The 16,424-nt window shown below is 42.6% G+C and overlaps 2 protein-coding genes and 1 long non-coding RNA gene across 4 annotated transcripts in view; 1 reads left to right on the top strand and 2 right to left on the bottom strand.

The window, feature by feature from the left end:
- ABCB11 (ATP binding cassette subfamily B member 11) overlaps positions 1 to 16,424 on the top strand; it is a 145,502-nt gene that overhangs the window by 2,653 nt on the left and 126,425 nt on the right. The window contains exon 2 of the mRNA XM_082465330.1: positions 11,891 to 12,957. The gene's annotated coding sequence lies outside the window, so the exon portion shown is untranslated. The remainder of the gene's footprint in view (positions 1 to 11,890; positions 12,958 to 16,424) is intronic.
- The window catches only part of LOC309662605, a 111,546-nt gene that overhangs the window by 63,502 nt on the left and 31,620 nt on the right, over positions 1 to 16,424 (bottom strand). The gene's annotated exons all lie outside the window — the stretch shown is intronic.
- The window catches only part of DHRS9 (dehydrogenase/reductase 9), a 28,582-nt gene continuing 17,342 nt past the window's right edge, over positions 5,185 to 16,424 (bottom strand). For both annotated transcript variants that reach the window (XM_082465493.1, XM_082465494.1), the window contains exons 3-5: positions 14,997 to 15,255; positions 10,834 to 10,997; positions 5,185 to 7,766 (exon numbers count right to left, since the gene is read on the bottom strand). In XM_082465493.1, coding sequence (XP_082321619.1) covers positions 7,543 to 7,766; positions 10,834 to 10,997; positions 14,997 to 15,255 — 647 coding nt within the window. In that variant the 3' untranslated portion in view covers positions 5,185 to 7,542. The remainder of the gene's footprint in view (positions 7,767 to 10,833; positions 10,998 to 14,996; positions 15,256 to 16,424) is intronic.

The raw sequence follows: 16,424 nt of genomic DNA, 5'->3' as shown, positions 1-16,424 counted from the left end.
TGCCTTCCATTTTCACTATGGAGGGAGGAAAGAGGGATTATTTTTAGCTTAGGTAGGTGAGGTAAATTGGGACTCTTTACGGAGTAATTTCTCTGACTATAGCCTTAACTACTTAAAAGAAAGGGGACTAAATTAGAACACATGAATAGGTCATTTTGAAAACTTGCCATGTGTTGGGGAAGGGGCAGCAGAGATGGAGACATGCACAAGTGTCTGGTGAACCAGGATTGACTTCCAGGCCAGTCAGAGGTGTGTGCGTGTGTGTGTGTGTGTGTGTGTGTGTCCCTGGGCATGACACTCGACCTCTCCCAAATCTCTAGTTTTCTCATCTGTAAAATGAGGCATCATAATAGCACCTACCACAATGTTGTTGAGAAGATTATACCTGATAATGCATTGTAGCCCACATTCACATAAAAATTGTTCCATAAATGGTATATCTACTATTATTCATTCACTTTCTTTCTGCTTTAACTGATTTTGGGTTCATTTTGTACCTTTTGGAAGCTTCCTTGGCAATTTACAGAAGTACAGGTGGTCTTACTTCACTTCCTGCTGAAATGGAAGCGCAGTTGCTATTTTAACCATCTAGGGATTAGATGCAGAGGGAGATCTTATGCAATCCTGCAACAGGACATTCTGCAGCTCTCAACTTGGCTCTGAAAACAGAATGTGTTCAGGAAATGCTTGTCACCTAACTTGGAGCCAAGTACAATGCCAACTAGGAAATACACCAGCACTTACACATGCAAGCATCCCCTCAAGTACCCTCTCTCCAGCACATGGCTTCTGGGAGTTGAGGGGTGTCCCAAGTGGGGTCCCCCTGGTTTGCTCTTGGTTTGGGTTTAGATGGAGACATTTATAACCAAGACCCTTAAGTCAAGTCCCCTAAATGATGCTTCTCTTGTCCCCTAAATAAGGACAGGACCTCCCAATTATGTCACACCCCCCACTTTGTTTTCATTCCATAGTACCCTTGTCGGACTTTTGGGATTGAGCATGATGGCTCAAGTTCAAAACCCAACCACAGAGTTTCCTGTGGTTTCCACTGCATGTCATTACACTGTGCTAGAAAAGTACAAGGGAAATGCTGCTATGTCACCCAGGAGAAAAGCAATGATTTCGGCAAGTTTCTGATAGTGCAAAAGCAATCAATACCAGACCCAAATGCCATGGAAGATTTTTGTCTGAGAGCCCATTCGTACACCAAGATGAATGTGGTGGTTATTTTTGATATCATTTTCACAGTTCCAAACTCTGTATGGAAGACCAAGTAAATCGATTTCACTGATAAGAGATATAACTTCTCAGTGCTGTGGCTTGGATGTTCTAAAAATATATACTCACTGAGCAAGAAGGGCCCTTAGCTGCATCTGTTGCAGGGGGCTGCCTCTAAGAGGCTGTCCAACGTAGAAGCTGACGGTCCTCACCGCTACCCACCAGCTCTAGGTGCTGCGTAAGTTGAGTATCCTATCTGAGCTTTCATCTTCTCTGTAACCACCTCACAGGGCTGTTGTGTGAGGAATAAGTGAGGTAATTGTGCATATAAAACAATTAACACAGCGCTTGCTGTGCATGTAGTAGCTGCTCAATATTTGGTACCATCATCATCACATCATCTTCGTTATCTTATTTCTGCAGCTCTTCAGGGGTGATGATGTTGGAGCTCTTAGATTTCTACTGAGTCACTCTTTGAGGTCTCTTATCTTTCTCACAGGAGAAGTGGCCCATTTCTTATCTGAGCCCCGTTCTGTTGTGACTCTGACAGATAATGTTGCTTTCAGGGCCTCTGTTCCCTTTTCTTTGAACAGAGATCTGAAGGGCCTTGCAACCCCACCTCTCTCCATTCGAACACTCTTCTAGTAGCTGAAGGCTTTGCCAGGTCCGTCCTGCATCTTTTTTTTTTTTTCCGTCCTGCATCTTGGACTCCCTTCCTCTGTAGTCACAGAACCTTGGGTGGGCCTCTCCACGGAGTGGGTGCTGAGAAAACGGCGACCAAAGGATATTTTGTGTGGCTGTTTTTTTTTCACAGGTCTTGATTCTTTTCCCTTTCATTATTCTGAGTGCTCTGCTCTAGATCCAATCCCTTCTTATCACACTTACAGAATCGGGAAGAAATCGGTGGATTTCATGTTGTGTTCCTACCACATTAAAGACAAACAAAAAGCAAAAAAAACCCATATCTAAGATATGATTAGGGTTAGGTAAAATCATTCATGCAATGTACAAATGCATTAAGAACCTGACATGTACTGAGTGTTGAATAACCATTACTATATTTTTCTTATTATACCTGTGAGAAGCCAGGTTGCTTGGATTACTTGATCCATAACAAAGGTACCATCATTAATTGGGTGGCATCATGCTCAAGTTCTAGTTGCCATATCTAGGAGGAAAAAACAGACCCAGAGGGCTGAGAGTAAATATTTTACCTAGGCCTGGGACTGCATGGTTTTGGTCAGGGCTTATGCTATGTGTCTATCACAGGATGCTTTCCATCTCCAGTTTCTCAAAAGGAACTGAGGGCAGTTGCTGGTGTAGAATGTGACAGAATGCTATGTTGCTTTGCATGACCTGTTTCAGGCTGGAGTGTTATTTATTTCCAGGAATGAATTAGGCAAGAGCTGTGGTCTGTTTTTTTCCTAGGCAGGTACGGTGTGAACAAAGAGCTTGGAAACTTTGCTAAACCAGAATCTGCATTAGAGCCCTGGCTATTTTAATGCCTCATATAGAAGAATGGATATTACTCATATTTTGTTTTAAAAAAATGAATCACAGAGTTGAGGAAGAATATCTGAATTGAGTATCAACAGAATTGTCTTAACTTTTCAACGTGCAAAAATTCAGGAAACTGTTGGCCAGTATTATCCCTATAAACTGTGGCAAAGGTTAAGTTGTCACAAATAATTTGTAAATATTAAAAAGCTTTTCATTTTACGAATGTTTAGCTCTTTCCTCCACACCGATGGTATTGTTATCTCTTGTTCTTGAGAATTATTGGGATTAATAGGGTGGAGAAGAGCCAAAATTGATCACTTTTCTCAGAAGTTCCTGGAAGTTTTCCTCATTAAATGCTGGGCTGGGTTTCCCACAGAAGTTATGGAGTTTCTGGAGAGATTTTAAATAGAAGAGATTCTCTTCAGCCTGGATGGCATGGACATGTCCTGCCTACAGGCAGAGAAATGGACAAAATGATTTTTTTTTGCCACATCACGCGGCTTGCAGGATCTTAGTTCCCTGACCAGGGATTGAACCCGGGCCCTCTGCAGTGAAAACATTCAGTCCTAACCCCTGGACTGCCAGGGAATTTCCTGGACAAAATGATGTCTAATGTTCTCTTTTTCTGTGACCACTGGACCCAGGAAGTCTCAGCATAGACGCAGGCTCCTTCACAGTGTCTTTGGATCAACAGGTCACGGGAAATCACTATGGCAACACTGACTAATCTCTGAGGGAATGCTGATAGCAGAACCAGAGGTAGGGAGCCCTTGTGGAAATACTCAAAGGCTTAAGGAAGTTACAGGATTTTGCTGAACTGACACATTGATAGCACAAGTAATGGGGCTGGCAAACTTGATCTTAAGTGGTAGACTGCACCTTAGTCAGAATGGCTAATACAGGCTGATTTCTGAATTTATTCCACAAATATTTATTGAACACCGGTCTATGTGCCAGTAATGTGCTAGGCAAGGGAATACGAAGTTAAGCAAAGCATCATGGTTCCTGATTTCATGGAACTTAACTTTGATAGGGAGAGTCATACTGTTCACGCTCAAGGTGGCTGTCCGCCTCCGCCGTATGTACAGACAATAATAGCGTGTGGAATGTCATCAGTGGCAAACATTTCACAGATTTTTATTTTGTTTCTGTCTTCAACATTTTTGACACTGTGCTAATAGTTATATTCAGTACATGAAAAGATACTACTGTGTTGAAAGCTTTGTAGGAAATTTTGACAGTATTTTTGTACAAAACATTTTTTTGAAAAAATACTTGTTAATTTATTCTATTTTAATTTGCCAATGTCAATAAGAAGTTAAGAAAAAAAAATTGATAGGGAAGACCAATATTAACTAACTTACCAGCCACACAAATACATAATTACAGACTGTGATAAGTGCCCTGAAGCAAATTATAGGGTGCTGTGAGAATGTATAAGATGGGAACCTAGTTGGGATGAAAAGATGGTGGTCAGATTTTAGAATTGTACACACTTCCCTGAGGAAGGGGCTGAGATCGTAGGATGAGGAAACTAGATAAGCAGGTAAAATCGGAACGTTCTAGGGAGAAGCATGGTCAAAGGCCCTGAGATGGCAAAATGAGAATAGTAGCCTAAAATGAGGCTCATGAGGCATGCCAGGACAACGTGGTTTATGTTATGCATTTTAATCCAGTCAAAGTACAATGGGAACATACTGAAGGGTTTAGGAAAGTGGAGGTGGGGAGAAGACCAGCATGATCAGATTTAAATTTTGGATCTGACTGCAGTGAGGAGAACTCATTGAAGCTACACAGGGTAAATATGCTATAGCTGAGATAAGCGGTGATGGAAGCTTGAACAGGTGGTTGCACTGGACGTGAAGAGAAGTAGATGGACTTGAGGTCTCCTCAGGCGATAAAATTGACAGTAGTTGGTGCTGGACTGGGAAAGGGTAGGTGGGGCGAGGGAGATAGAAACTCCAGATTTGAATATAGTGTTCAGATAGAGCTATATCGGACACAGCTGGATTTTTAGATCGGACCAGAGGAAACATCTGGGAAGTTCTCCTGGTCCCTCCAAACTAAGTGGGGAAGGACCTCCCAAGCTCAATGTGGCAGAAGACGACATCTCAATTCATCTTGACCACAGATTCCTGGAGAAGCTCCCCTAAGGCATCCTGAGTGGCAGCCTCAGCCTTTGGATTACCTTAAGCTCTGTGAAGGAAGGGACCATATCCATTTTGTTCCTGACTGTAGGCCAGTGCTTAGCAGAAAGCCCAGCACATATGTCCACCAAAATATTATTGATAAAAATGTATTTCCCCAAGAGCACAGAGAATATGAGAAGTGATGGTGAGATGGAGAGACGTCTAGGAACCCACAGTTCAGACTCCTGGTGCCGTGACCTTCCCATGTCCCTCCCCCCTGGACCCCTCCCTCCCTCCCAGGTCTTGTGCTTTTGTTGAGACTATGCCTTTATACTCCAAATGCCCCCACCTTCTCATTTAGTTGAAAAAGCTTTAAAAGTTGCTTGGATGAATATATTTGGTTTCATTTTAAGTTGATATCATATTTGAGCGCATTCATTTAAGTACAGCATTTTTCTGGTTGGGTGAAACAGGGAGTTACCAATTGTAGCTACTAGGAGAAATGAGTAAAGAACTCAGGTCTAGGTGAAACAAAGGAAATAACACCATTAGGTAAGCCCAGCGACAGGGTGGAAAGTTCGGCAAAGGAGGTTCCTGCAGATTCTAAAGCCCTGGAGGCCCAGAAGGTCAGGGAGCAGCAGGCTAGATGTTTTTAAAGCAATGAAATGAAGCCAAGATCTAGGAATTCAAGAGGAGAAGGAGGAGCCCCAGCAAACAATGCGGATGAACTTCAGCTCCAAGGACAAGCCGAGTGACAGTCACCTAACCCATAGGTGGTTAGTGGCAACCAGAAGAAATCAGGAATCTATAGGTGGACTGTCTCTGGGGCTAGGACCAAGATGGAGATGAGTTCATAAGTAGGTAATGATGATAGTTGAGATAACTTTGCCCGAGAATTTTTCTATCTGATTCTTGCTGTGATTTTCTTCATTTTCATGCAAAAAGGATGAGTGTATCTTCTCTCAAAATAATGAAATATATGTTCAGGTGGACCTGACACCATTGGAGATTTGATTTTTCAAAGTCATCAGTATGTTGCAAATGTGAAAGGAGGAAACTACCTCATAGGCAGATGTTTCCTGAAAGATGAGTGTAAATGAATTGAATTACTGATATCTTCTAAGTGACATGGTTTCAAGCAGCAGACATTAAATAGTTTCTTCACAGTCAGTTCAGTGTGTGTGTGTGTGTGTACACACAAATATGCACACTAGATAATTTCTCCCGCTGTTTCACCCTACATTAATCTGCAACAAATGTTAAATTTTGACAGTTCAGGCTTTTCGTGTAAATATTCAGCCAACCTCTGTGATTGATACTGGGCTGGGCGCTGGGGTTTGGGCAAGCAGCCGTTTAGGTAGCTGTTTGTTTTGGATGGGGGGTGGGTCCAGAGTCAACCCAATTTAGAACCATGATATGAGCCAGGAGCAGACCTGCTCTCACTGTAACTGTAGGTGAAAGAGAGTCTTTGAATTTAGCTCTGTATTTTCATGGGGCTTCAGAGACCCCTCAAATATTGGATTTCCAACCATCTCAGATGTAATTGTATCAGATAGTCTATGTCTTGTTATATTTACAATAAACCAGAATAAACACACATGCTCTACATTTTTTCTTCTTTTGGAATGACTGGTTCCTCTGTTGTTACCATCTTTCCACAGAGAGCTGTATGGGCATTAATGTTCACAGTGGCCTTGAAGAAGCTGTCCGTCCTCTGTAGTTCCCTCTAGGATAGGCAGGCTTGTGTTGGAATCTCCCTACCTCTACTTTTACACTTGTTTTTTTTTTTCAGTCCTCCTATTCCTTTTCTCCTTTTCCTTCCCTCCTACTTGTAGTCTTACCTAGTATTTTTCTGCTGCCCCTTAGCTTATACCAGTTCCATAATGCTTCATTACCCTTCCTTTTCTTGCCCCCATCAAAGCTCAAAGAACTGAGTTCTAATCCTTATTCTTAATCTTACTCTCAGCAAGATAACACACCTAATCCACTTATGAAAGTATTCTACTTATCTCTCAATGTTTTGGTAAGGGACAAATATTTAACATTCAGGAGTTACTTTTTTAAAAAAATTATTTATTTATTTATTTATTTATTTATCTAAGGCTGTGTTGGGTCTTCGTTTCTGTGCGAGGGCTTTCTCTAGTTGCGGCAAGCGGGGGCCACTCTTCATCACGGTGCGCGGGCCTCTCACTATCGCGGCCTCTCTCGTTGCGGAGCACAGGCTCCAGACGCGCAGGCTCAGTAATTGTGGCTCACGGGCCCAGTTGCTCCGCGGCATGTGGGATCTTCCCAGACCAGGGCTCGAACCCGTGTCCCCTGCATTGGCAGGCAGATTCTCAACCACTGCGCCACCAGGGAAGCCCCAGGAGTTACTTTTAAGTGCTGTGGACCAGAAGCATGGGGCAGGCAACGGGTGGAGATCATTTTGGATGGGAAAGCCTCCCCATTTTCCTTACATCGTACCAAGCAGGCAAAGCCTAAATGTTGGGCAGGTGTATACCTGCCCATCTTTTCAAATAAAGTTTGAGAAGGACCCTGATGATGATCAGTGACGGTGGGATCTCTTCTTTTACCAAAAGAAGCATCATCTTAATGAGTCCAGGTTGGATTAGGTAAAGAATGAGATGGAGAAGGAGATGTGTCCTTGGAATCAGCCAATCTCATAGCCTGGGGCAGGCATTTGTGGTCAGCTGAGTCACACTGCCTTGGGATTAGCCAGCTCTACTTTCTGTTTCAACAATAAAAAGTCTTGCAAAACTGCTGGCATGTGAGACAGAGGAATCCAGAAAGTTCTGGCATCTTTTCCTGCAGCGTAATGGGTTTCAGGGAAGAGACTCGTGAGAGCGTGGTCCATGCATTCCACCACCAGGGAAAGGTCCATGTTCACAAAGGATGTAGTGCCTTTCAGCTTGTCTAGACCTGTACAAAGAGACAAACGCACATTAGCTCTCTGGAAGAAGGGGAATAGGGGAGTGTGAGGCTAGGTTGCAAAGGGGAGGATGCAGTGAGGGAATTTATTTTGAATTTGCCATTATAACTGGGTCCCCTTGTGATGGGTTTCTATCTATTCCTCAAAAGAGGATGCAACAGGGATTTCTTTAGACCGCTGGCTCTCAAACTTGAGTGAGCAGCAGAATCTCCTAGAGGGCTTGTTAAAAACCGGGTCCCACCTCTAGTTTCTGACTCAGTGAATGTGAAGTGGAGCCCAAGGATGTGCACTTCTATCAAGTTTCCAGGTGATGCTGATGGCGCTGGTCCACGGACCAAACTTTGAGAAGCGCTACTTTAAACCAATGTAGGAAAGATACTTCAGAAAGTCTCTGAGGCTTCTGAACCCAGGAAGTTAGTAGTTTGATTCCGAATTTGTTTTAAGGGAGTACTAAGTTTATAGGAAGTGTGAGTGTGCACATGTGCTTGTGCCTGTGTGTGCGTACACTCATATAACATGTGCCTCTATAAGTCAGTGAATAAAGAGAGAATTATCTCCCAAAGCCCTGACTCAGGAAGCTAAAGGTATCCTGGTTCTCAGGTAAATGAAGTGTTTGTGTAATGAGCTAAGGTACTTTTTTTTTCTTTTTTAAATAAATTTATTTATTTATTTATTTTTGGCTGCATTGGGTCTTCGTTGCTGTGCATGGGCTTTCTCTATTTGCGGCGAGCGGGGGCTACTCTTTGTTGTGGTGCACGTGCTCTCATTGCGGCGGCTTCTCTTTTTGTGGAGCATGGGCTCTAGGGTCGTGAGCTTCAGTAGTTGCAGCATGCGGGCTCAGTAGCTGTGGCACACGGGCTCAGTAGTTGTGGCTTGCAGCTCTAGAGCGCAGCCTCGGTAGTTGTGGCTCACGGGCCTAGTTGCTCCGCAGCATGTGGGATCTTCCCAGGCCAGGGCTCAAGCCCATGTCCCCTGCACTGGCAGGCAGATTCTCAACCACTGCGCCACCAGGGAAGTCCCGAGCTAAGATACCTTTAAAGAGGCAGGTATTTTATCAAGGGAGTGGTGATGGCTTGGAGCATTCCTCCTCAGCTCTTAAAATATACCTTGAGTTGTGTCTTCTCAAGGGAAAATCTATTGTGTTAAATCTTTCTTTCTACTTCAGGGCCAGTAGCCAAAAGTTGTTCAAAGAGTCTAATTGAGGCTAGCTCGTAAGTCTTAGTCAATTTTAAACTCCTACTACTCCACCTTGCGAAATGAAGCAAGGTGAGCTTAAATTTGTGGTCTGCTTTGGAACTATGAGTCTGGCTGATCTTGAGGTCCTGGCTCAGAAAACTCTAACGAGCATCCAGGACAAAACAGGGCTCTAAGCCTCTGGGAATTCTGAGAAAGGACACCTGACCCAGGGGCCAAGTCAAAAATAATTTTGAGATGGAAGTTGGTGATATAGTCACAGGCACTTAGAAAGTATCAACTTCAACATCAAACAGGGAAAGCTCTTTTCAATGAGGGATTTTGTTTCCGAACTTACTTAGAACCTTCAGAGGCGGTACGTGAGTGAGAAACAGCATTTAATGGCAGTGGTTGTAACCCTACACATAGTGACATATCAGCACTGGGAGGCTTGTCAAACCAGATGTTCTAGTTGACCTATATGTATCTGTGTGTGTGTGTGTGTGTGTGTGTGTGTGTGTGTGTGTGTGTGTGTGTAGTGAGGTGGTTGGGGAAGTCAGTCAGTCTAAAAACCTCCCCAGGTGGGTCTGACTGGGCTCTTGGCTCCGCCTTGAAAACTCCTGGCCTTGAACCTTGCCACAGTTGGCTGTCTTACCAAGCCTGCTGATGAAGAGGTAAGATCACAGTTGGGGTTAGAGTGACACAAAATTAGGTGGGGCCCTGTTTGGCTCAAAGCAGGAGCTTAGTAAGTGTTTGAGGAATAGCAAGTAAACTAACAGGGCCAGGACGTTTGACGTGGAGGTGGGCCCCGGATACAGGAAGTTCCAGCAGTTCCTCAATGCCTCGTCCCTGTTGCAGTGCACGGCCCGAGAATAGATGGCGAAGTCAGGCTGTCTGCGTTTAGATCTAGCTCTTCCACTTACTAGCTGTGCCACTTTGGGCAAGTTACATCCCTGTGCCTCTGTTTCTATAAAATTCAGAGGGTTTGTTTGGGCATTTTGAATGAAAGAGTTTGTGTAAAGCACTTAGAATGGTGACAAGTACATAGTAAATGTTCACTATGTGTTAGTCATTGTTATCTAATCTTTATGATTATTCCTCTATCCCTGACTCAGTCTGACTTATGTTACTTTTCCTTCCGTCTCCATCTCCCTTGCATTCCTGCTCCAGAAGACTTCCACCCAAATAATTTCTTCCTGTTTAGGCCTTATTCAAACCTGACCTTTCCTATAAAGGCTTCTTAACCAGCAGTACTTTTTATCCTGTGCAGAATTTCTTGGCAATTAGAGAGCATACTATCTAGCACCCTTCTGGTCTGTTGGGTTGTGTCTCAGAAGTAAAGGATCAAGTTTCTTGCATGTTGTACAGTCTCATTGTTCAGTCTCATCTGCTTGCATTTTGTTGTCAACTAGATTGTAAGCTAGTTAAGGGTCAAAGTCTGAGTCTTTATATGTTGTAACCTCCATAAATCCTTGAACAGTGTTGAATGAGTGGTCGGTGATTACCAAAAAGAGGAGGTTTGGGTAGAGGTGATGACCGTGGGCTCCGGTCCAGGCACAGCCTGGGGGAGTTGTATAAACTTGGGTAGGACATTTCCCCTTTCCAAGCCTCTGCTCACTACTGTAATTCTTTTGAGGAATAAATGATATAATTTATAAGGCACTTAGTATAGAACTTGGCACTTAGTAAATGCTCAGTAAGTGTTTATAAACACTTGGAGGAGCAAGAGATGACACTGGAATTAATAAGGATCCCTGATCCACATTTGAGATCTCTATTGGTGCATTACCATGAGAACCTTATTTTTTCAATTATGTTTGAGTCTCCTTCAAGCTGTCTAGGACAATGAATACCAGAGGACCCTGGGTCCACCCAGAAACTCACTTTTTTCGATGTAGCCTTCTCCGTATTGTTGTTTGATGTCTGGAGACAGACGCTTCCAAATGGTGAGTTTTCTTTCGGTGGTCTTTACTGGATCTGACAAATCTGTTTTGAACAATCCTGGTTCAATGCATGCGACGTGCACATCAAAAGCTTTCATGTCCCGCCTGTGAAAAGAGCCCATAGAAGATGTTTAATCCAGGCTTACTTGGAGAATGTTTGCTTATGAATCTTTTCATGGGATCATGGAATGGGGTGCATGGGAAAGAGCATCTTGTTCTACCCTCTCAGTTTGCAGATGAGGAAACTGAAGTTCAGGGTGGTGAAGTGAGGGCTGGTTTAGTGGCAGAACAGGAAGGGGATCTGGGTAGACCCACCCCCAGTGCAGTGTTCCCCCAAAAGATATTGTCTCATTAAGTTGACAAGCATTTGGGTTAGGGACAAGGTTCTTCTCAGTACTCAAACTACCTGATGGTGAAATCGACTAATGGCTAGCCTGGATGGTCAAGTTTACCTCTCCTCCAGGAATGTGAGGAGATTACAGCACAAATGAGGGGTGCTGAGGGATACAATATGACAATCCCTGACCTGAATAACCTGCTCCCTGTGCTGCTTGGCAAGCTCTTTCATCATGTCGCCTTGGAAAACCAATAGTCTACTGGTTTACTGGGAGACATGGTTTTAAGGGAATATGGTACCCCTTTCTTTAAAGCAAACCAAAGAATTACAAACGGTTTATGAATAATCGTTCCCTAAATTTAATTTCTATTTTTACCAGGAATATATAAGGAAGTAGTTATTCATTTTACAGAAGTCTTCACCATAACATTTTTCAAAGAACTCTGCCAGTGAACTTAAAATGTGGTTTATCTTAGGTTCTGCTTTCTAGAAACATACCTATTGTCTAGTTTGAAGTATATTTTACTAAAAATGCAAATTAGCTTGACCTTGAAAGATTTTGAAATGTATATTGCTTGCATTAAAATTTAAAAGATTATTTTCCAACTTAATTGTATTTTTCTCACCTATCTTCTGATCCCCTTTGGATTTTGGAACTTAGCAGTGCCAAGGGGGTATTTGGGAAGCCTTGTCTCTCCACGTGCTCACGAAAATAACATATAATCTAGGGACAAATGACTTTAAGTCCACAACTAAGCTTACCAGGTAAGTAAAACCAGTATGAAGCCAGTATGCTTGCTGGGCAAATATAGCTTTAAAGAGCCCCAGCCTTCTTCCAATTGGACTGCTGCTCCTAATCCTCTTATAATATAGAAATTCTGTAGCTGCCGCTGGAGTGTGGCCTGAATACACAGTAGCATCTCTAATACCAGCTCCAAGCCTTAGAAAGAAATAAACACCCTTATTGATTAATTTCAAGCATGGTATAGTTGCATTGTAATCCTACAAGCCCATCAGTTGAAATCTCTTTTTAAAAGTGAGTAAATCCCTAAGTATACTAAAATTTTATTAGGATACTGTTGCTGAAATCACGGAACTAAAGGGCAACCAAAGAGACTAATGGAGGTTTCCCATGACCTGGCTAATCAAAGTGCGATCCCTGAATCATGGGCAGTACTTGGGTACTTCTTAGAAATGCAGAAACTCAGGACCCACCTGAGACCCACTGAATCAGAATCTGCATTTTGACAAAATCCTCTGGCGATTTACTGTTTTGAGAAGTGTTGTTCTAATGCTATTTATTGTGTTTATTTCCTGGGAGAATCAAACCAGGCAACCAGATTAAATGGCAAAATGGAGTTGCTCTGTCTTTATTAGTCTCCATGGAATAATCTGACCTTTTACTGGTAAGCTAAGCCTAGATCCATGGTTTAGATTACAAACTCTAACATGTGCTTTCAACACATGCTGGTTGAATAAATAAATGTATAAATCGAAGAAAAGACTGTATCTAATTTGTCTTCTCTCTTCCCTAAGGCACACTTTGCTGGATACCCTCCTCTAGTCCCCTCCACCCTTCTTCCTGCACTACGTTCTGGGATTTTGCCTTCTGTTGGGTACAGTCAGTTGGGAGTACTGGTGGCAGATCAGAGGGAGCGATGAGAAGAGGTTGAGCTAGTTATTCCTCCTGTGGTGTGGACACTGGTTGGTTTCATCCCTCACCTGAAGGTGATAACCTCTATGTATCCAGGTTCTGGAGACAGCCCTGTCTCCTTGTCCCTTCAGTCCTGTGGACAGATATACCCCTGGTGGCATTAACTCCTAGAAACTACACTACCTTTTGAGATTTCCCTACACGGCTCCCATGTCTGCAAACAGTCCTTTCAGTAAATCTGCTCCATTGACCCGATTTTAATGTGCCTCCATTTCCCGTGAGAACCTTAACTGATATAACCATTTGCAGTTTGGAGGCTTTGAACTGACAGTCACAGGTTCTGGTTTCAGGTAAGATGCATTAAGCACACACACTCCTGTCTCTCCCATTGAAAGCAGCTACAATACCTGGACAGAATGCATGGAGCAGCTATTTAAAAACTCTGAAAAGCAAATGTTAGTGGGCAAAGTAGGGAAGAAGAGTAGATTTTGAAATACCACTGAACCAAACATGGGTTTCCTATATTTCTGCTGCTCTAGATCCCTGGTCTGGACTCAAATCAACCTCAAAACTCAGAAGTAGAAGGAAAGAATTCCAGGAGAGACCCAATTCATAAACAGAGAGAACTCCAGGAGAAGCCCATTGTTCTGGCTTGAGGAGTTGGCGTTGGGGATCCTAATGCTCAGAGAGAGTGGGGAATCCTCTTCCTTCCTTCCTTCTTTCCTCCCTCCCTCTTTCTTCTTCTTTCCCTCCTTCCCTTCCATCCTTCCTCCCTCCCTCACTCTTTCTTCCTTTCTTTCTTTCCTCCTTCCTTCCTTTCATTCCTCTCTTCCTTCCTTCCCCTTCCTTCCTTCCTTCTTTCTTTCTTTCTTTCTTTCTTTCTTTCTTTCTTTCTTTCTTTCTTTCTTTCTTTCTTTCTTCTTTCTTTCTTTCTTTCTTTCTCTTCCTTTCTGAAGAAAGGAAGAGGGAGGGAGGGAGAGAGAGAGAAAGAGAGAGAAAGAAAGAAAGCCTTCAGAAAAGAAAGAAAAGATAAAGAAGAACCAAATGAAAATTTTACCCTTGAAATATACAATAATCAAAATAAAATATTTACTGGCTGGACTCATTAGTAAAATGGAGAAGATGAAGGAAAAGCAATGAATTTGAAGACAGATCATTAGAAATTACCTAATCTGAACAGCAAAGAGAAAAATAATTGAAAAAGTGAACAGAAACATAGGGATCTGTGGGACAAAACCAGAAGGTCTAACATTTGTGTTAGAATCCTAGGAGGAGGAATAGTGGATTGTAGGAAAAAAAAAAGTTTGGAGAAACAATGGCTGAAAACTCCCCAAATCTGTCAAAAGGTATAAACCTAGAGATTCAAGAGGCCCAGTGAACCTCAGACATCATAAACCCAAAGAAATTCATGTCTGCGCACACTGAGTTGGGGGACTTTGTTTTGTTAAATTGGTCATCTTATGGTTTTATGCTCTGGGAGTCTCTGATAGCACACAGCAAAAAGATGTGGTCAATGCTTTCTGGTGGTAGCAGAATCTTCACCTCTGATTAGCAAGCTCCTACTCTGAGTTTCGTTTGGAAATGGAAGCATCAGAGGAAAGCTGTCTTTCTTGTCCTTGGGGTGGGGGTGGGGAGGTTACCATCCATTCGGATATAGTTTGTGAGGTTTGAGTCCAGAACTTGCAACAAGAGGAAATAAAATGCTGCATAGCTGAGTCATTATTTACCAGATAATTTTCTACTGAGGGTTTAAATAAAATGCTACTGTTGTGTCTGCAGCTGTCAGTAACACCAACAGAGAGACCTGATTTAGCTTCTCTCTGTGATTCCCTGTTAAATAAGCTGATCTGTTGAATATAAATTTGCCACCGCTATCCACATCATGCACTAATGCAAAAAGGAAAAAAGACTTTGGCAAAATTATGTTCAAATCTCAATTCTACCACTTGACAGCTGGGTGACCGTGGGCAAGTCACTTCATCTCTCTTAGTTACAGTGGTATCATCTATAAATTGGGAATAGCATAAAGCACCAAATATAGTGTCTGGTACATAATAAATGTTCAGTGAATGTTAGCACCTATTATTTTCTAATATGCCCAACTTTGCTTTACCTTAAGCTGTCATTGAAGGCTTCTACTGCATATTTGGATGGGGCATAGCCCCCTCCACTGAATGCAATCCGACCCCCAATGCTGGAGACGTTGATAACCCTCCCTCGAGCTTTTTTGACCAAGGGAAGCATGTTTAACGTGACACTGATGAGTCCAAACAGGTTCACTTCAATAGGTTCTCTGTAGTCCTCCACTGTCAGCCAGTCGGTGGGCGCCAGCACGCCGAGAACGCCAGCGTTGTTGATCAGACCCCAGAGGCCTAGAACAGAGAGGAAGGGAAGGAGGTGTGGTAGAAGGTGGCATCATATGGGCATCCTTGATGGAAGTACAGCCCTTGCTTTACCTGATGGTGCCACTTCCTCCTTCTAGACATACTCCTTCCTGCTTTGAAATACTTTGCAGTCTTGGGAAGTGAGAGCACAGAGGGTGGGAGGCTAAACTGAAATGGCTGAAGTTCTGTGACTGGAAGCCAATCTCACAATTCTTCTGTTTCTGCTTCTGAATGTCAAACACTGATACTGTCTGAGGGAGACTTTTTGCTTTTTAATCTCAGATGTGAGTAAATTGGTTTATTTTTCCTACCGTGCTAGATGGCAAAGACAGAGAATATTTATAAACAGTTCTTTATAGACAAAGAACAACATTGATCTATTTCACAGTTATTTTTGGTAAAAATCCAGTCACTCACTTGGCTTATTTTATGGTGGGGAACATTTAATATTGTTAAAGTTGTTTGGAATTCAAGCATTACAAAATAACTGGAGGCTCATCAAACCATTGTTTTTGAAAGTTGCAGAGTCTCAACTGTATGATGAAGATGTGATAGAGAAAAATCACATACATTTGTTTTTTCCTTTGTGGACTCAGATATCTTCATTCATGAGAATATTTCAAACTTGATCCAAGCCAATAAAAGTATTCTAGTTCAGAATGCTGCCATCTTTGCAGAATCTAAGGCAGAATGAGGTCCAGTGACTCACTACTCTATCATGACTATCTAAGGCACCTTTGCTCAGATCCTCAGACCATTTTCTTCCTTTCCCAGTGGAAATGTGTGAGCTCTGGAACCATTTTGTAGTGAGAAATGGGTCCCAATCCAGATGACAATTTGGAGATTGCCCCCATGATCTCCTGTAGCTTTTAGCCCCAAGTTCTTTGCTGTGCAGGGGGCTAGAGTAGCACTTCACAGGAAAAGACCAGGAAAAGTCAATACCTCCATCTCAGTTCTAAATTCATCCACTGGGACTTAGGATAACGTGGGCTGTGTCTCTCATGCACGTAGAGAGCTTGCAACTTAGAACTACTCAGGGGTTATTCTAAAATTTCTCCAATCTTCTCCAGTACACAGCTGGTATTTAGGAAACATTTTTTTGGAGAAACTATTTAAAATCAGAACACATTTTATTTAGCTTTGGTAACTTCTCAACA

Source organism: Balaenoptera physalus, assembly GCF_965194825.1.
Source record: "Balaenoptera physalus genome assembly, chromosome: 6".
Taxonomy (NCBI): Eukaryota; Metazoa; Chordata; class Mammalia; order Artiodactyla; family Balaenopteridae; genus Balaenoptera; species Balaenoptera physalus.
This window is presented reverse-complemented; position numbering and strand designations above follow the sequence as displayed.